The 20,468-nt window shown below is 37.9% G+C and overlaps 2 protein-coding genes and 1 pseudogene across 2 annotated transcripts; 2 read left to right on the forward strand and 1 right to left on the reverse strand.

Moving 5' to 3' along the window:
* The first annotated feature begins 798 nt into the window (after nt 1-798).
* LOC143848015 (uncharacterized protein At1g24485-like) lies at nt 799-3,857 on the forward strand. Its single transcript, XM_077356789.1, has 2 exons — nt 799-922; nt 3,236-3,857. Exons 1-2 carry the CDS (start codon nt 856-858, stop codon nt 3,781-3,783), a joined length of 615 nt encoding a protein of 204 aa, XP_077212904.1. The 5' UTR covers nt 799-855; the 3' UTR covers nt 3,784-3,857.
* A 1,708-nt stretch (nt 3,858-5,565) lies between these two features.
* On the forward strand, nt 5,566-10,653 carry LOC143847982 (putative LRR receptor-like serine/threonine-protein kinase At1g51820). Its single transcript, XM_077356754.1, has 7 exons — nt 5,566-5,603; nt 5,749-6,209; nt 8,197-8,332; nt 8,763-8,834; nt 9,578-9,649; nt 9,740-9,811; nt 10,443-10,653. The coding sequence occupies exons 1-7, from the start codon at nt 5,566-5,568 to the stop codon at nt 10,651-10,653; spliced, it is 1,062 nt and encodes a 353-aa protein (XP_077212869.1).
* Nucleotides 10,654-11,971: 1,318 nt separating this feature from the next.
* On the reverse strand, nt 11,972-12,322 carry LOC143847983 (secreted RxLR effector protein 161 pseudogene; annotated as a pseudogene).
* Between the last annotated feature and the right edge of the window lie 8,146 nt (nt 12,323-20,468).

Genomic DNA, 20,468 nt, shown 5'->3' on the forward strand with positions numbered 1-20,468 from the left:
GGTACATTGGGGCTACCGAGATCTTTCCCGAGGGATTTTTTTTCTATCCTCAAGGGCACACAGGAATTATCACGCGCCAGCTCTCATACCACATGTGAGGACCCAAGTAGAACTCACCCTTAAAAGCTAGCCGTTAAGGCAGGGTGCCCAGTTCCTTACAAGCCCATCCAAATCCATTCACTTTTCCAATGTGGGATCTTCGCTTCCAGGTGGAGCTACCAACAAATTGGATGATTAGGATCATCCGATTGTGAATATTTTGACAAGAATGGCCACAAGAAACCAAAGGTCAAGATCACGAGAACCCTGTGAAACAACCAGTTACTCCAAAAGCTTAAGCTGATGGAGATGACATTATTTAATCTTTTTATACTTTAACACTCCCCCTCACGTGTGGCCCCTCTTTTTAGGGTTGGCCTACACTTGGCACATGTGGGCCCCTCTTTTGCATTTGGCCATTGCATGTGGATTTTTGCTATCAAGGAGGTTTGAACTCAGGACCTTTGGCTCTGATACCATGTGAAACAACCAGTTACTGCAAAAGCTTAAGTTGATGGAGATGTATTTAATCTTTTTAAACTTTGACAAACCCACCTAGGCCTCTAGGGTTTGGTGGGACAAGCAAGATAAGCAATTCTTCTGTGATTGTGACCTTGGCTGTTGAAAGCCAAGCCAATTATTACAAATATTATACCAAGACTATGACCTTGAGCTTCTGCCAAACAAGCAAAACAATTTTCCTGTATTTTATCCATTTATTGCCGACTGCCCATATGAAGATATCCTTGTTTTCCACACCAACTATAAGAATTCTGAATCAACATTTTATGGAAATTCGTTCCAGTCTCTTTAAGCATGATCGAGGAGAATAGCTGTGTTCGTTTGGCTTTGCTCCTATTGTTTCTTGTGTTTGCTTATCCAGGTAATTTTCGTCATCTTTTCTTCATTCTTCCAGGGCTGTTTTGTCTGCGGATACCCAATTACGGGATCCCAAAGTCACCCGAACATGGTACATCAACAAAGTGGGTTTACTCCTGTTTTGCTTTTAAAGAAAAGCTCTAGTAAAAAACGTTAAAATACATGAAAAATGTGTTTAATACATTCAAAATTTTATCATTTACAAAATATAGTGAGGGTAAAATTAAAAAGTTGGCCAAAAGAACGTGTTTAATACTTTTAAAACGTGTTTTAAATATTTTTCATAAAAAAAAGGCCTAAAAGTTTTAGACGAAGTATTAAACAATGAACCTACAAAACATGTTTTTTTTTTAAATGGTGTTTAAAATAAAGTTTTGCTAACCATGGGGATCCTACGTAACTTTGTTAATTTTTCCTGTTTGAGTTGGAGGCTAATGTTTGGTAAGTCATGCACCTTGTTTGGCAACCCTGAAAAATTATTCTATGGAATAGTCGTGAGACATCCAACTGTGTTAGAGGGGACGGGAAGGGATGAGATGGAGAGAATTGAGTGGAGGGCAGTAGAGATGAAATCTAAAATCGCTAAAAACTAGTAAAAAGAAAATACCTATTTAGGATTGGTTTTAGTTTTCCCTGTTTTTTAGTCGCTCTCCTCACTCCCATCCTCAAGTCCTGCCCATCCCACAAATGGCCAGATAAATATTCCCTGCAGTATCTGTTTTCATGGTGTTGGTGGCCAAACATAGCCCCATTTTGTTCTAATGTATTAACTAATTTTCAATTGAAATTTTTTCCTATTTACTTTTGAAAAATCATTTCCAAGGAAAAAAGTTTTCATGGAAAAGTTTTTTTTGTTGCCAGACTTAGTGTTTTCGTTAAACTCGTTGGGAGTTGGAATTCCAATTGCCCTCTTTTTCATGGGTAAGCGGGAATTGAGAATTCCTTATTCTAGATCTACAGCTTCTAACTCCGAATCTAGTGTTTTCTTGAAACATACTTGCTTAGCAAATGCTTGGCCTCATGGAAACAGCCTCTTTGCAAAGCCGGGGTAAGGCTGCTTACGTCTAGCCATCCCCAGACTCCGCAATGGCAGCAGCCTCGTGCACTGGGCCGCCCTTTTTTTAAAGAAAAAGATAAAATATCAGAAATTTATTCCAATAGTTTTTTAGAATCCTTATGATTTGGCAGCATCACATGTTCTTCAAACAAGTAATTAATGTTAGAATTTCTCCCTTCACGTAGTTCATATGGAGTAATCTCGAGTTTTGTGTAAGTTTGATTTACTGTATTGCTGTTAATTACTCAAATTTCACTGAGAAATTGTTGAAATTTCTATCAAAAGAGGACCCATTAGTTCAGAACTCATAGTGTTTGATGCGATTTCGGTTGTTGGTGGACATTAGTTCAGACCTCATAGCGTTTGATGCGATTTCGGTTGTTGGTGGACAAAGAGCTATGTTGAATTGAATAAAATCATCAGGGACCAGCCTTATCGCAATAGTTATAGTTGTTGTGTGTTTATGACTTCACTTGTGATGTTTGATTTAAAGTCCCCAAAAAAGCAAGGACTGATTTACCAAGTCCTTCAAGTGGGCTGCTTAAGGCATTGCAAGTTCAAGATTTTTAGCTCAAAATTCCTATTTCGGTCCCCTTACACTTTACTTCATCAACAACATACCCTGCATCACTAGCTCCCTCCCTCGTTGATTGGCTGTTGTATTTTGTATGGTTTTTGGTATTTCCTGTTAAAGTATAAAAGATTTAATAACACCTTCTTCAACAGCTTAAGCTTTTGGAGTTACTGGTTGTTTCACATGGTATTAGAGCCAAAGGTCGTGACTTCAAACCTCCTTGATAGCAAAAATCCACATGCAATGGCCAAACCCAAAAGAGGGGCGACATGTGTCACATGTACGCCAACACTAAAAGAGAGAGTTACACGTGAGGGGGAGTATTAAAGTATAAAAGATTTAATAACACCTTCTCCAACGGCTTACCTTTTAGAGTTACTGGTTGTTTCACATTTCCTAGTACTATTTGATCATTTTGATTGCCGGGTTTCGGTGTTTCTTTCTATTTTAATTCAATTCTTTACTATTTAAAAAAAAAAGGGAGATGATATTTTCACTCCCATTACGCATGCGCCCCCCTTATCAAGTGATTTGACATCAAAAAGTGTTAAAAGTTGCCACTTTTCATGTCAAATCACGTTATAAGAGGAGCGTATGCGTATTGCAAGCGGGGTGAAAATATCATCGCCCAAAAAAGAAACTTCTATTGTTTAACATGTTCTTTTCTTTTGTTACGGGATCTACAGATACTTGTGGTTCACAGAGAATTGACTGTGGATTGCTCGGATCCACGTACCAAGAAGCCACCTCTTACTGGTATGGTGATAATGACTTCATCCGGACAGGCTACAACGCGCAACTCCGTCAAAACAGTAGCATCCGCCACAAACAAATGAGTTCACTCCGCTACTTCCCCGATCAAAACAAGAACTGCTACACCATCGCATTGTACACAAATTTTTACAAGGTTCTTGTTCGAGCTGGGTTTTACTACGGCAATTATGACGGGCTATCGAAGCCCCCTACCTTTGACCTTCAATTCGATAGCAATTTGTGGACGACCGTCCTTACATCACTCGACAATGAACCCATTTTTCATGAATTGATATTCACAGGGACTAGAGACATAATGAGCATCTGTATGATTCGAACACATGATGGAGATATCCCCTTCATCTCCTCCCTTGAAGTGTTGCCACTTTTTCCTTCCACTTATGAAGGGATGGGGAATAACCGTGCGTTCTTCATGGTCTACCGGTGGAATTTTGGGGGAGCAGAAGGTATTATTGAGTAAGTAAAATTTCCAAAGGAAAGGTAAATTAAATAAAGAATACATTGAGGTCAGGTTTAAAAGAGTAGTTGTATGAGAGTTTTTTATCTTCTATCCACACATAAGTGCAAAGTAACCTTGGTTTCTTTCTTTGTAAAATCGACGTAAAAGAAATTTTAGGCCCATTTTATGTGGAAAAAATGGGGGCAAAATTTATTTTAGGCCCATTTTGCACTGAAAGAAACACAGGGGCCCAATGATTCGAGGATCCTAATATTTAGACCTGGCAAAAAGTGACTCGGACCTGCGGGTACACCCGGCCCGCCCGTAATTTACAGGTCTGGTGTAGTGACCCGTTGAAGTTTGACCAGGCCTAGCCTAACCAGTCAAAGCTGGACCAGGCAGGGCAAAACAGGCGTTCACGAGTGCCCGTAAAATCCCAAATGATCGAGATTTTATATGGTGTAAGCCCTTATAGACCCGTATTTTTCAGAAAGTACTATACGGATCACATCATAGGATGATCTAAACCGTCCATGTGATGGAACACAACGTAAATAAGTTGTGCCCCAAAAATCATTTCCATAGGATGATCCTAGCCCTCCGATCTATAGATGTTTCCATAAATAATAATATGCAATTCCTCCATAGATCAGAGGGCTAGGATCATCCTATGGAAATGATTTTTTTGGCACAACCTATTTATGTTATGGTCCATCACATGGACGGTTTGGATCATCCTATAGTGTGGGAATAAAGACAGCTAAAAAAAAAAACTGGGCGACACGCGGGTGCACATGGGCCATATCGGTGGGGTATGGGTTCACAAAATACCACCCGGACCTGTATGGCTTGGGTGAAACCCGGCCGGCCCACCCATTTGCCAGGTCAACTAATATTTCATTTTTTGGGAGCAGACATAAATGGGGCGCCCCCCAAAAATCAGAGATTTTATATGTGCCCGATCGGGCATGCTCATGCAAGAGGCACCACCCTTTATATATGATCCAACAGCAGCCCGTGTTTCATCTTTTTAAGGGGCTGCTATTGGATCAAATATCAAGGGCGGCTCCACCTTGCACGAGCATGCATGATGGGCATCATATAAATTAGGGCTGATAGAAATTTAAGTTGAGGTCTCTTTGATCATTAAAACATGGTTATGCAAAAGGGAAATGATTTCAACGCTCCAATGTTTTGATTAACATGCACTCACTTGTTTGTCGTGTAGTATTTAAAGGGTTTTAAGAGCTTTTTGAGAACCATAGTATCCTCTGACATCCCTTTAAATACTATACGACAAACAAGTGAAGCGCATGTTTATCAAAACACTGGAGCGCAGAAATCATTTCCCTTATTAAAACATGGTAGTGTCAAGATCAATAGCCTTTATTACTATATATTATATGGATACTTTAGAGGATGAGCAATGATAGATACAGGGGAGCCCTTGCATAAAGAGCCACAAAAGGGTCTCTGAATAGGATCCATGTCATTTTCAGTTACAATTTAAAATTGGTTGAAGAAGTAAAACCAGATACATTTGATGACGTGGATCCAATCCAGAGCCCTTTTTTGGCTCTTTATGCAAGGGCTCCCTTGTATCTATCATTGCTCCTTTAGGATATGTTTTTACAGAATATTGCTTCTGCGCAAATAGCTTACCTGCGCTCGAGTGCAGAAAACAAGGGTGGGCCCACATTTTTTGGGGAATCCAAAGTATCTAGCAAAAATCCGCTCCATTGGATCATCTTAACCCTTCCATTTGTAGACGGAAAAATGGACAGATACGGTTATGATGATCCAATGGAGGCAAGAATCACCACAAAAGGACAAAGAAGGAGGCAAGAATCACCACAAAAGGCCAAAAATCAATTTGAAATTGACCTAATCATGTCAATCAATTTCATTATCCTCTTTATTTTCTAAATGGATCCCATTTTAGAAGTGTTTTCCATTAAAATAACTATCAAAGATTTTAAATTGCAGGTTCCCAGACGATGAGCACCACCGCATCTGGGACCCAACAACCCCGATCGGTTTCACCAACATCAGTGCAGATTATAAATCCCTTTCAATCAACGCCATTAATGAACCTCCTTTCGAAGTTATTAGTACCATGATAGAAGCACGACGTCCGTTAGATCCCATCATCCTTGCCTTTAATACATCCCAGATAGATTTGCGCAATTATGTCATCCTCTATTTTGCAGAATCTTTCAAGCTCCAATCTAACCAGAGTAGATCTTTCGATATCTACTTCAATGGAAATTACAATCAGACCCTTTCTCCCCGCTATATGATCTGTGATGTGATCGACGGTCTAGGTGATGGAATTTTCAATCTGACCCTCATTCCCTCCAACTTTTCAAATTTGCCTCCCATCATAAGTGCCATGGAGCTATTCAATGTGAGGGATGTTGTGGTGGAACAAACGTCAGAAGAAGATTGTAAGTTGTCATTTACTATCTCTATATGAATTATACTGAAAAAGCTTAAGCTGTTGGAGATGGCACTATTTAAACTTTTATACTCCCCCTTACGTGTGGCCCCTCTTTTTAGGGTTAGTCTACACATGAAACATGTGGCCCCCTTTTGGGTTGGCCATTACATGTGGATTATTTGAATATCAAGGAATTTTCAACCCTAGAACTTTACTTTGATACGATGTGAAACAACCAAAATTACTCTAAAAACTTAAGCTGTTGGAGATGGAGTTATTTAATCTTTTATACTTTAACATAAACTCAATTCATAATCATCTCTGTTAAGCTTTCAACTTGGGCTAAGTTTTACCCGAACCACATAAACTCAACTCGAAAGTAACCTGGATCGGGTTTAGAAATCATGGGTCTTGAGTTGGGGCAAGTTTAAGGTTGAAAAATCAGGTAAGATTAAGGGGAAAAAACCCAAAACCTGGCTCAACTCTTATAGTTGTACCATGACACTCTTAAATATCTCTTGAATAATATGATAAATTATTTCCCATTATATTTATATAATTGTTTTCATTCACTTGATCAGGTTTTGTGATATGAACTATGAAGTAGTTTCCTTTGTAAATTTATGCACTTCATGACTGAAATTTAGAGATTCTGTGTGAAGATTTGCAGCTTTCTATGACCTTTAATTTGAAATTAGTAACTATATATCTTGAGTTAAACGTTAAAAACCCGACCCGACCCGAGAAACTACTCGGATACAGTCGGTTTTATGAATCTTAGATTTTTTCCAGAAAAAATGATACCGTTCGGATCGACGAATTCAATCCTTCGGATTGTGAAGGAAGAACAAGAAGTAAAACTCTAGCCAAGTAATTAGAAAAGCTTTTCTTCTTCAACAAAATTCTTTTTTACAAATTGTTGCTACAATTTTAAGGGAGGATTACATGAGAAAAAAATGTTCAAGATATCCCACTAACTAGTTTAGGGACTCACATACTCATAAATAACCTAGCAACTCATAAACATATTAACTAGCTTAGGAACTAAAAGACACAATCTACTAAAAAAATAATAACTGTCCAACCACACGTCCAAATTAAGAATGCCTATAATAGTTGGGAAGATCTCGAAAAAACATACAACTTCCTAATTTACCTCCTCTCCAAATTCTGCCATTTAGGAGTCCAAAAGTCAAACTCAAAAACAGGTTGCATCATTATGGCAGAAATGCACCCGGCCGCATCAAAAAACTTAACCTGATTTGCTCTGAGATAATTTGTCAGGTAGGGTAGGGTTCTGAAAAACTGACTCACACCACCCAAGTTACAACCCTAATATCCTAGATAATAAAACACTTGTCCAACGATCCAGACCGTTGAACCGGTGGGCTATAGCTTAAAGGTGACAAGCACCATACGAGATTAACGTCATCATGAATTTGGGTAGTTAGTTTGGGAAAATTATGGCCATAAGGTGCTGTTTGGATGCAGGGGAATTTTTATTGATTTTTTTTTCACAGCATTTCTTTAACTCATTTTCCATGAAATTGCTTGTACAAAATCCAAAAATTTCCTTACTTTTTATGTGAAAAACTTATTCTTGCCACAATTTAAAGAAATGGTATAACTATGATTAATTAATTTAGAGGGATATCATCCTAAATTGAAGGTGCCTCTAAATAAAAAATGAATAGGGTTTGTTCAGGTTATCTTTTTCCATGGGGTAAAAGTATGAAATTTTAGAAATAGTTTTCCTTTCTAAACTTTGCTTGAAAATTCCTACAATCCAAATTATGCCTTAGGATCCATTTCTTTGGACGTAAAATGGGTGTAAAACAAATTTTACATGGGCGTAAAATTTGTTTTCTACCCGTTTTACGTCGAAACTGAGCGTAATTTGTAAATTGGTATTTGCAGAAACATGCTTTTGAGGTTGAACTAAGCCTGAATTGACTTTGTTATTTTGGAAAATGGTCTTTCTTTTTTTTTCTTAGTGCAAGGGCTAAGCTCGATCACCATCCTGTCGGATCGGCTAGATAAAATGTGGACCGGAGATCCTTGCCTACCAGCAAATGCCCCGTGGCAATGGTTGAGATGCAACGACGATAATCCTCCAAGAGTCACTGCTCTGTAATATTTTTATACCCAATTTTAATAAAAAGGCCCATATTTCAATAGTGGCACTCCTCTCCTTATATTCACTGTTCTAATTAGCTGTTGAATGTTATTACAATTCTCAGTATGGTAACAAGAAGTCAACAACCCATCAGACAAACAACAATTTAGGCCCTGTTGTTACCATACTGAGAATTGTTACATAATTCGTTTGATATTATGATAACCGATGGTGACCCCTCAAACCGATTATTGGATTCATAATTGTCATAAATCTTAAATGAAGAAGACCTTAGCTATTTAGTTAAGTGAGAAGTGCCATTGTCAAAACAAGGAAAGAAAATATCATTATTCTTAAAAACTATATCTACTTCCATGATGCATATCACTGCTAGCTTTACATAATATAATAAGACACAACTTTGAACTTTTTTTTCTTTTTCAGTTATCTTGCGGGTTATGAATTGACGGGCTATCTCCTCATTTTCATTACTCAAATGGAAGCCCTTGAAATTATGTAAGTTCATCTCAATGGGTATATTTTTTAACCCAGAATTTGTATATGCAAGCCCTTGAAATTTTATTGATTATGTCAAAAATTAGAAGGGATATATTCATCCCCTTTTCTTCCTTTTGCATGCCCCTCTAGTGTGTTAAAAGGAATTCGAGAAGTTAAACATGAAATAAAAACAAGAAACACAGAGAGAAAAATATATGCTATTGTTTTCCTTTTTAATATCTATTCCACAATTTTTTAGTGTCACTTTTTGTAAAACAATTTTCGTAAGTTTTACAAATGTTTCTCACATATTTCACATACGTTTTATAGAGTTTGCCATGCGTTTCAAACATGTTTCACATATGTTTCCAATATGTTTTCAGAACGTACCAAGAACTTTACCACAATTTTTTTGTCACGTTTCAGAAATATATTGGAAACGTGTTTTAAAGAAAACGAGTTTCTCGCCCGCTCAAGGAGTTTTCGGCTACTATGTTTATAACTACCCTCTTTACACTAAACGGGCATGCCCTAAGGAAGAAAATCGGGTGATTATTTCATTTCTCAGAAAACTACAAGAGGGGACATCCCGCCTTACCTCAAAACCTTTAACTATACTGATCAAGTGAACTACTTACATCGAATACTTGGAAGACACAGGGCATCACATCATCTCAATGGTTATATGTCTGTATTTTATGCATGTAAATCTTTCGACATATAGAAAGAGAGAGAAATAAGAAGTTTCATTGTCATTGTAGAGATTTGCACAACAACAGCCTTATGGGAACCATACCCAACTTCCTTGGAGAACTGCCCAACCTCAAAGAACTGTAAGTGAAGAAATTTTACTGTATAAAAAAAGAAAAAAAAAACGAATATTTGGCTGATCTTTGTTTATCTTTTCTTCTGTGTTTCATCAGGAACTTAGCTGACAACAAATTCGAGGGAAGCATACCGGAGTCTCTGTTGAACAACCAGAAGCTATCCTTGAAGTAAGAACACTGATCCTGTATCTGAATAGCCAAGGATAAATGATATTAGAGAGAGAGAGAGAGGTGTACATTTTAAAATTGTAGGAATGAGTGGGTCCAATCCTTATGTCAACTGAATTTAGCAATTTAGAAACTAGATTAACAGGTTTAGGTAAGGGTGTCAAGTGATCTAGTACGGATTGGATCCATGTATGTCTTGGTCACGATCCGTTCAGATTGGTCGGATACTTTTGGAGTGCTTTTCGAACCCTACTTTATAGCCCAGGTCACGATACATTTCGAATCAGAATGTACATTTGAGTGCTCTAGGTTCTACTTAAGGTATACTTATGAATTATAATCAACCCAAACTAGACCCAATTTTATGGTAAAAGCTCAACCCGAATTCTCAAAAATTGACACGAGTTGTACCCCTAGCTGCTAGACGAACCAGCTTTTGACTACGTTTAGAAGCTAGAAAGGCTGTATATATAAGACCCTTGTTTAGAACCTAGACTAATGACATCTATAATCTTGGCTTTAGAAGGACAAACCTAGAGAGACAAGTTTATCACACTATAATTTACATTTGTATACTTTGTTGTGAGTGGTTTCAATCCATATTTTCAACTCCCCTCTTTTGGATTTGCAGTGTAAGTGGCAACCCTGGCTTGAAATTTCCCAAGAAGAAGAGGTCACCGGTAGTCGGATTGTCGGCCGGAGGAGCTCTGCTTTTTGTGGCTATTTGCTTAGTAATTGCATATTTTGTTCGTAGCTCAAGAAGAAGAATGAAAATACAAGAGATACAACCCGGTGGCACTGGGGAAGCTCAACCGATTCCTCATGACCAACATGGGAATTAGGCCAAAAGAAATGCCTAAAAAAGTAAAAAATTAAGGACAATTTGTACGATTAAACTTATTAAATAACTAATTTTCAGGAGAGTGAATGTAAGACTCCATTTTTTCCAAACATAAAAAGGGCATATAAGAAATATTACGAGCATTTTTAAAGGGAAAATTGGGCAGAAAATTTGATTTAAACCCATTTTACGAGGACAACAGAAACGTAGCATAAAAAAGGCGTTGGCTCTTCGGCATAAAGTCACAGGTTTGCTCCCTGTTGACGAGTGTTCGAATCCCGCCCCCGACTTACCTGATACACGTGGTGAGTCGGTCGTTGTGTGTATCCGTAGGGACTAGTCCTACTCCCGAAGGGGGTGGGGACATCCTACGTCATAAAAAAAAAGCCGTTTGATTAGGCTCCATTCAGTTGCACCACTTCAGACTGATTCCAGCTAGAAAACACTTTCATTTTCTGTCAGAAGGCTGAATCTATGCGTTATGTTACCTAGAATGTGACTATGGAAAGTTTAAAAGAATTTATTTCCTTATATTGGAATGAAACCAACGAGGTTGGAGGGAGAAAATGAGTTTTCAAGAGATGATTTGTTCTCTTGATGCCAAAAAGACAGAGAAAGTAACCCAAGTTGTTGTTACTACTCAAAATCCTTCAAATTTCACTAAAAACTATTACATATGAAGAAGATACATGGACTAAAACTTGGCCTACCTTACAAATCCGAAATTAACTTTTCTTAATTACTATTAGCTTTCCCAAGCATAACTAACACACTATCACATGAAAAATAAAAACATTACATAATTCCAAAGTGGTCAAGAATTGTCTTCCAAGCTAAGGAAGTAACTTAAGTCCCAAGAAAGTAGGTAACTTAAGTCCCAAGAAAGTCAAGTAACTTGAGTCCCAAGAAAGTAAAGTTGATAGATGATCAAGATCTAGTGGTCAAGATTAATTTCCAACAGCCCCCCTTAAGTTTGTCTTCATCATGATGAATCTATTGGTTTTCAAAGCCTTTGTTAAAATATTTGCAACTTGATCTTTAGTTTTGTAGAAGCAAACATTGACAACTCTATCATTTACCAAGTCTCGAATGAAATGATACTTGATCCTTCTATGCTTGCTTTTGCCATGAAAAACTGGATTCTTTGTGAGTGAGATCACCGAACTATTATCACAAAATAAACTTGTACCACAATCTTGCAGATGTTTGAGTTCTTCTAATATCCATCGTAGCCAAAGAGCTTGACAACCCGCCGAAGATAATGAAATGTACTCCGCTTCCACCGTAGAAAGAGCAACAACCAATTGCTTCTTTGATGCCTATGAAATTGCACCCGGACCAATGTTAAAAATATAGCCGGAAGTACTCTTACTATCATCAACACTTCCGCCCCAATCACCATCACAATAACCAACCAAACTTGAATCTTCAACTCTTCCATAGCGTATCCTATGATCAATGGTTCCAGTTACATACCTTAGGATTCTTTTACCGGCTTCCCAATGACTTCTTTTTTGTGATTCCATAAATCTACTAATCATACTCACCGCAAACATAAGATCTGGTCTTGTGGCCGTCAAGTATAAGAGACTACCAACAAGACTTCTATAAAGAGTTGCATCAACTCCTTTCTCATCCTCATTCTTGCGAAGTTTCAAGCCAACTTCCATAGGTGTACTAATATTGTAGCACCTTCCATTCTAAACCTCTTTAGCAAATCTTTTGTGAGAAATAAAAATTTCATCATTTCTTTGGTTCACCCCAATACCAAGAAAGAAATGGAGAAGACCCATATCCTTCATCTCAAATTCTCGCATCATCTTTCTTTTGAATTCTTCACACATGCTTGAACAATTACCGGTAAAAATCAAATCATCAACATATAAGCAAACAACCAAAAACTCACCTTGGGTGTTCTCTTTGATGTAGAAGGTGTGTTCATAAGGACACCTTTTGAAACTGTTCTTCATGAAATACCCGTCAATGCGACTATACCATGCCCTTAATGCTTGCTTCAACCCATACAAAGCCTTCTTCAATCGGCACACTTTGCTTTCTTCACCTTTCTTCACATAACCGGGAGGTTGATCAACATACACCTCTTCAAGAAACTCATTTAAGAATGCCGATTTGACATCCATTTGATAAACTTTCCAACTATTTTGTGCCGCCAAAGCAAGAACCATACGAATTGTCTCAAGACGAGCAACGGGAGCAAACACTTCTTTGTAATCAATATCATACCTTTGCTTGTAGCCTTTTACTACTAAGTGAGTTTTATACTTTTCAACTTCACCATTTGCATTCAACTTTGTCTTGTATACTCACTTCACACCAATAGTCTTTTGCCCATTTGGAAGCTCAGTTAACTCCCATGTATTATTCCTTTGGATTGAACACATTTCTTGATCCATTGGTTCGTTCCACTTTTCTTCTTGACACGCCTCTTCAAAACTAATTGGATCAGCATCGGCAAACAAAGCAAAATTTGCTAACTCTTCATCGGCAATTCTTCTAGACTTTTCATAAATTTTTCTTATGCTTTTTGTCTTCCTTGGATGAGAGTCGTGGCTTGTTGAAGACGATGAAGATGATGGAGCCAAAGAAGATGGAGAAGAATATGGAGTGATAGAAGGAGCCATATCCTCTTCATTTTCTTCAATTCCACTATCATGAGTATCTTTGCTTTCATCCATATTTATCAAAACTTCTTTCTTCTTCTCACTTTGATTCCAATTCCAAGACTCTTCTTCATTGAACTTCACATCCCTACTTATGACAATTTTCTTAGTCATGGGATTGAACAACTTGTACGCTTTTGAACTTTCGCTATACCCAACAAGGATGCATTTTTCAGATTTATCATCCAACTTTCTTCGTGTTTCATCCGGCAAGTGAGAGTAGGCAATACTACCAAAAATTCTCAAGTGAGAAACGCAAGGCTTATGACCACTCCAAGCTTCTTGTGGAGTCATACCTTGAACACTTTTTTATGATGCCCGATTCAAGAGATAGATGGCACATGCAACGGCTTCAGCCCAAAACATATTAGGCATCCCTTTTGCTTTCAACATACTTCTAGCCAGCCAATTCCATAATTGTCTGATTCTTCCTTTTGGCAACCCTGTTTTGTTGAGGTGTCTACCGAGTGGTAAGTTGATGCCGAATTCCATTCTCTTTCACAAAATTCTCAAACTCATGAGAAACATATTCACCACCTCTATTGGAACGCAAAGTTTTCAACATGAAACCACTTTGCTTTTCAACCAAGCTCTTGAAAATTTTAAAACATCCAAATACTTCCCAATTTTTCTTTAAGAGAATAAACCATGTCTTTCTACTATAATCATCAATGAATGTGAGAAAATATCGATTACCTCCAATTGATGTTGTTTGCATAGGCCCGCATAAATCCGAATGCACTAGCTCAAGAGGATTTGATGCCCTCCAAGCCTTTCCAACGAAAAAAGATTCTCTTTGATGCTTTCCAAGTGCACATCCTTCACATACTTGATCTTGGCGGTCGATGTTCTGCATGGCTCTCACCATATGCTTCTTGTTCATGAGAGATAAAGTGCTAAAACTCAAGTGACTATAGCGAAGATGCCATAGCCATGACATATCTTTGATAATGGTGTTGAAACAAGGAATACCTTCACTTTGAAACTTTAGAGGAAACATCTTGTTTTGAGTCATTCTCACCTCAGCTATTAGAAAATGATTCTTGTCTTTGATTTCACTTACATCTTCCTAGAAATGAACATCGTGCCCTTTCATTAGAAGTTGCCCAACACTCAAGAGATTGTGCTTTAGACCGGAAACGTAGAAAACATTGGAGATGCGCTTGACGCCTTTCTTTGTTTGAACAAGAATATTACCACTTCCCCTTATGGAAAGCCTCTTCTCATCACCCGTTCAAACTTCACATTGGAGAGATTCATCCAACTTTACAAACATGCCTTTGTTGCCGGTCATGTGTTACTAAAACCACTATCAAGATACAAGAGCCACTTATTGCACATTACAAGCAAGAAAAAGAGTGTCTTCTTCTTTACTTTCTTCCTTCTCATGCATGAAGGTAGATTCTTTCTTGCTTTCTTCCGCAATTTTCTTTCTACAATACTTCATTGTATGACCAAACCTTTGACAATGATAGCATTGAATTTGGGATAGAGGTCTTCCTCTCTCTCTCTTCCTCTTATAGAAGAACCACCTTCATCTTTTTCATATTCTTGATTTCTTCCTCCACCATTTTTCCCTCTTTCACGAAAAGAATTTATTCCTCTTCATCTTCCTCTAGAGTCACCCCTAAAAGAGACTTGAGTTTGAAAAGCTTGTTCTAAAGGAGAAGAATCAAATTGCTTCATTCATAGTTCATGGGATTGGAGCGATCCTAACAAACTTTCTAAGGATAAAGTAGCTAAATCCTTTGATCCTTCAATTGCAACAACAATATACTCAAATTTTCGAGTCAAACTTCTAAGTATTTTCTCCACAATCCTTCAATCTTGAATATCTTCACCATGTACTCTCAATTGATTCACAAGAGAAATAACACAATCGTAAAAATCTTCAACCGATTCCGAATCCTCCATCCTTAATGCATCAAACTCACATCTAAGGGTTTGTAATCTTACCAACTTTACTTTGTCTTCTCTTTTGTATGATGTATAGAATGTATCCCATGCTTCTTTTGCCGAAGTCACCGATAAAATTTGTTCAAAGATGACTTTATCCACCGCTTGATAGATAAAAAATAAAGCCTTCTTGTCCTTCTTTCGATTGTCCTTCAACTCATTGAGTTGTTGTGAAGTGAGAGCCGCTTGATCCTCCGGTTCTTCAACGCCATTCTCAACAATATCCCATAGATCTTGAGATCCATAGAAAACCTTCATTTGAATGCTCCATTGGTTGTAGTTCTTTCCATTGAATCGAGGAAGTTGAGGTTGCAACATATTGGAAGCCATGATCAACCTTCAACCTATGCTCTGATACCACTTTGTAGGGAATCTAATCGGGTAAAACTCGCCCCTAAAAGCTAGCTATTAGAGGGAGGGTGCACATTCCGTTATAACCCATCCCCATCCATTTCACTTTACCGATTTGGGACTATTTGCTTTTGCGTGGAACCCCAACAATCTCCCCCTCCACGGGGAAGCAACGTGGACAATCTCTCCCCTCCATGTGGTGGTAACGTGGGAACCACGAGATTCTACACCAGGGTTTTCGAAGCGGACCGGGGTTACCACGCCCTTGGCTCTTATACTACTTTGTTTGAATGAAACCAACGTGGTTTGAGGGAGAAGATGAGTTTTCTAGAAAAGAAGATTGTTCTCTTGATACCAAAAACACAAAGAAAGTAACCCAGGTTGTTGTATTACTCAAAACCCTTCAAATTTCACTAAAAACTCTTACATATGAAGAAGATACATGGACTAAAACTTGGCCTACCTTACAAATCCGAAATTAACTTTTCTTAATTACTATTAGCTTTCCCAAGCACAACTAACACACTTTCACATGAAAAATAAAAACATTACATAATTCCAAAGTGGTCAAGACTTGTCTTCCAAGCTAAGTAAGTAACTTAAGTCTCAAGAAAGTAGGTAACTTAAGTCTCATGAAAGTCGAGTAACTTAAGTCCCAAGAAAGTAAAGTTGATAGATGATCAAGATCTAGTGGTTAAGATTAATTTCCAACACCTTAGGTATAAAATGCTACTCTAATTTCGTTGAAGTCACACCTTTCCCATTTTAACGTAGCGCACTCTTAATTTTATTTTATTTTAAATTCCATATTCCAACCTTTACTACCTTTCTCCTTTTATTAATTATTTCTTTCCCATTATTTAGCAAGATATTTAAATTTTCTCACACATAGGCATTGCTGGCATTCGTCCACATGATCCTCACATAGGACCTCTGCGGCCCACATCACTTCTCCGTTCGCTCACGAATGATCCGTCATCAATGATTGAACTGATCAATCATGCGGATCAGGGAAGATCTAATCCTTTCTTTTGATATTTTCATGCTTACTCATTTTATTCATTAGATCCTTACTTGAATTTCAAGTAGATCATCACTTACGCACTTATTAAATATATTGGATATATACCTTTTAATCATTAATCCATATTGGGTTTATTGATCATTCACATTTAATTATTTTAAATCTATAGATCAAGTTCATTTAACTGAATATATTTGTTGGATTTAATCATCGATGTTACATGCAATATTTCATTTTCTCGCATTCTATATCAAAAACTCACATATCACATAGTATACACCCCATGTCAAGTATTTATATAACTCTCGACCAAAACAAGTATTTATAAATATTATTGATCTACCAATACATTCACTATCTAAAATTAATAAAGATCTATCATATACCTCTATTGTGTACGGAACTTATGATTTCCATTGGTGCATATCCAAAATCCAATCACCCCGATTTGAGATAGAAATCAATTCCCCATTGGTAGCAAGTGGTTATCCATTAAGCGGGTAGCTGATTTGTTGTAAAGAATATTTATGTAACTTCATTGTACTGCTGACCCGTACGTGTCTTCAATATTCTCCTTAGCCATATCACTTCGATATGCTGAACCAGCTGCATGCTGCCACTGTTTCTTGTTTCTTTGATGCCCCCAAGAATATGCCAGACCCCATCGGGGAATGTGTAGCCTGATGTGCTCTTCATCTCCTCCACAGATCTGGCTACATATCACACACTAACCTAAATTTAATCAAACTTCCGTTATTTATACGACTAAATCCCTCAAATCTTCAAAAATATCATTTCATCTTATTTTTTACGTTTTCAGAAACCTGCAAGGGTTTTCTTTCTTTGTGGACAATTAGCATTTTTCTTAACAAGTACCTTGGGTTCAACAATTGTGTTGGGACCTAGGTAGAACTCACCCATAAAAGCTAGCTCTCAAGGGGAGGGTGCCCAAGTCTTTGTAAGGCCATCCACATCCGTTGACTTTTCCGATGTGGGATCTTTGCTTTTGTGTGGAACCCCCAACAATCCTCCCCGCCACGTGGAAGTAACGTACACAATCTCACCTCTCCACGCAGGAGCAATGTAAGAACTACTAGATCTTCCCTTATGTATTTTCTCCATCCTCCATTGACTCCGGATTTACCATGATATTTCCCGAGGGCTTTTTTCCATTCTCCGGGTACACAGAAATTACCACACCATGTACAACTTGTTGGGACCCATCCTTGGACCTCAAGGTTACACGGGAGATACCATGCCCCGCCTTTCATACCGCTTGTGGGGGGTAGACATCACCCTTAAAAGCTATATGTTAAGGGGAGGTGTCCAAGTTCTTTTAAGCCCATCCACATCCATTCACTTTTCTTTTGCGAAATCTTTGCTTCCATGTTGAACCCCACAAATTGGATGATTAGGATCATCCTATTTTGAAGATTTTGAAGGCTAGACCTGGCAAACGGGGGGGTTGGCCGGGTTTCACCCAACCCGTACAGGTCCAGGTGGTACGAGCCAGGTCACAAATGACCCGGAATCTTATGGGTCACTTTTTTGTGAACCCAGACCCCACCAATATGGGTTGGGTGGACCTGCGAGTCAGTTTTTTTTTTTTTTTTTCTATTTTTATTCCCATTTCAGTCCAAATGACTAGGATTGTCATACAAATTGGTGGAAGGGGAACCCTAGAGGAAATAATTATGACCGTGACCGATGAAAGCCAAGCCAGTTGTTAATTAGAAATAATATACAAATTAAGATTATGACCTTGGTACCTTCCGCCAAACAAGAAAAACGTTCTTCCTCTATTTTATCCACTTATTTCCCCACTGCCCATTTGAAGATTTCCATGCTTTCCGCACCAACTCTAAGAATTAACATTTTATGGAAATTAGTTGCAGTCTCTTTAAGCATGATTGAGGAGAATAGCCGTGTTCGTTTGGATGGGAAAATGGCTGTGCTCCTATTGTTACTTTTTGTTGTTCGCTTATCCATGTAAATTTAATTTCGTCATATTTCCTATATCCTTCCGCGGCAGTTTGGTCTGCGGATAACCATGATTCACAGATGTTTTCACTGTTTGATTATGCATTTAAAATCCAGGGCTGTTTGGTCTTCTACTTTACTTGGGATTTGCTAGGGACCATCACAGAAGTAATTTCACAGACCGCCTGTTGCATGAGAGAGCAACCACATAGGCTCACTTTTCACCAGATTTTGTCTTATTCTCTGAGGTGGCTGCTCTCTCATGCACTAGGCTGTCCGCAAAATGCTTTCTACCATGGTTCCTAGTAAATCCCACTTTACTTTATTTGAAAAAACAGAGTCTTCCTAGTTTGACTATAAAAACTCTTAAAACAAACTCATCACGTTTGAGAAAATTTTGCGTATCATGTCATGACATCAATTTGTGACCAAAATGTCCACGCTACATTTTTTTTCTTGACTCACTGAAAAGGCCCAAAATGTCTTTGTACATGAAAAGACAGAAAATTACCTCATTAAAAGACCAAAATACCCATGACAGTCTATGATAAGTGTTTGACTCAAGGTTGATGGAATATCATTTCTATATATACCAGCTTTCTTAGGTATGGGTATAAAAAAATGGACGCACCCCATCAAAACATGATGTGTAAAATTGTGATCCAGACCATAAACATGGGCTCAGGTGTAGATGTAGGACCTACTACCATCAAATCATGAGGCAAAATGGTGGGACCCACCCTATCAAAACATATCAATGAGCATCTTTTCACATTATAGTACAGGTATTTCAGTCTTCTACAAATTAATTTTCATCTTTTGACATATAAGGACATTCGGGTCTTTTGAGTCAAAAAGATCTACCATGGGTATTTTGGTCACAAATTGATGGCATGACTTAGATCCACAAAATTAACTGAAACGTGATGACTCTATTTGCAAAGGGAAATGATAAATTCGTCCCTTATCTGTACATGGGACAACCAGCTCCACCTTAATGCATGCGCGCACGTGATAACATATAGAAATAGCCAAATAAAGATTATCTAATCTAAAATAGGTATCCTAAGCTAACATAACAACTAGATATATCAAATTTGGTAAGATATGATCTTATTCACTATAATATCTAATTAATTTTTTCCACTCCAAGCAGGATCCATCTAGGCACCTAACATTCCACCCGCCTTGAAATCAACATTGTCCTTAAGGTTGAAGATTAAGCATTGGTAGGTGAAAAATGAGGTATTGGGTCCCTTTCTTCCTCCCCTCGTCTAGTAATTAGGCATAATTATGCATGTCGTCATCAAGAGTTTAGGCGGCTTCATTTTAAAACTAGTCCCATTGGGCCATTCATCAAAGCTCCTTCATTGTATTTTTATTTTTTTTAAATGATTTGGATGTTGATGCACTGGTGGTTATATGCGAGGATCTTCACTCTGGAATTGGACAGTTTGAGATGAACAACAGAATTTCAAGCAGCAAACTCGTCGAACTCGACAATACTTCAAATTATTGATGCCTTTCTTTTTTGTATTTTTCTTTCTTCTATTTGCCTTCTTTCCACCTTCTTTTCTCCTCTTTTTCCATTTCGCCGTTTCTTTTTCATCGTGCAGGACTTCTCGAATGCCATGCTGATTTTGTTCAATCCTTCCACAAACTGTCGATGTTCTTCCACCAATTCCAAAGCAAGTGCTTGGATCTAATTATTTTATTCCACTCTAAAATAATGATCAATAATAGAAAAAATTAAATTCAGTGATCAGAGTTGATGTTTGTGACTGGATCTGATTGTGGCGTTGTTCATGCCCCAGGAGTTGACCA

Source organism: Tasmannia lanceolata, unplaced genomic scaffold, assembly GCF_043159265.1.
Source record: "Tasmannia lanceolata isolate RefF3 unplaced genomic scaffold, GAP_Taslan_0.1 ptg000016l, whole genome shotgun sequence".
Taxonomy (NCBI): Eukaryota; Viridiplantae; Streptophyta; class Magnoliopsida; order Canellales; family Winteraceae; genus Tasmannia; species Tasmannia lanceolata.

Coding starts and splice junctions, on each gene's coding strand:
- LOC143848015 (XM_077356789.1), top strand. CDS start 856: ATGATCGAGGAGAATAGCTGTGTTCGTTTGGCTTTGCTCCTATTGTTT. Junction 923..3,235: donor TCTTGTGTTTGCTTATCCAG/GTAATTTTCGTC, acceptor CGGGATCTACAG/ATACTTGTGGTTCACAGAGA.
- LOC143847982 (XM_077356754.1), top strand. CDS start 5,566: ATGGAGGCAAGAATCACCACAAAAGGACAAAGAAGGAG. Junction 9,650..9,739: donor CTGCCCAACCTCAAAGAACT/GTAAGTGAAGAA, acceptor GTGTTTCATCAG/GAACTTAGCTGACAACAAAT. Junction 9,812..10,442: donor AACCAGAAGCTATCCTTGAA/GTAAGAACACTG, acceptor TTGGATTTGCAG/TGTAAGTGGCAACCCTGGCT.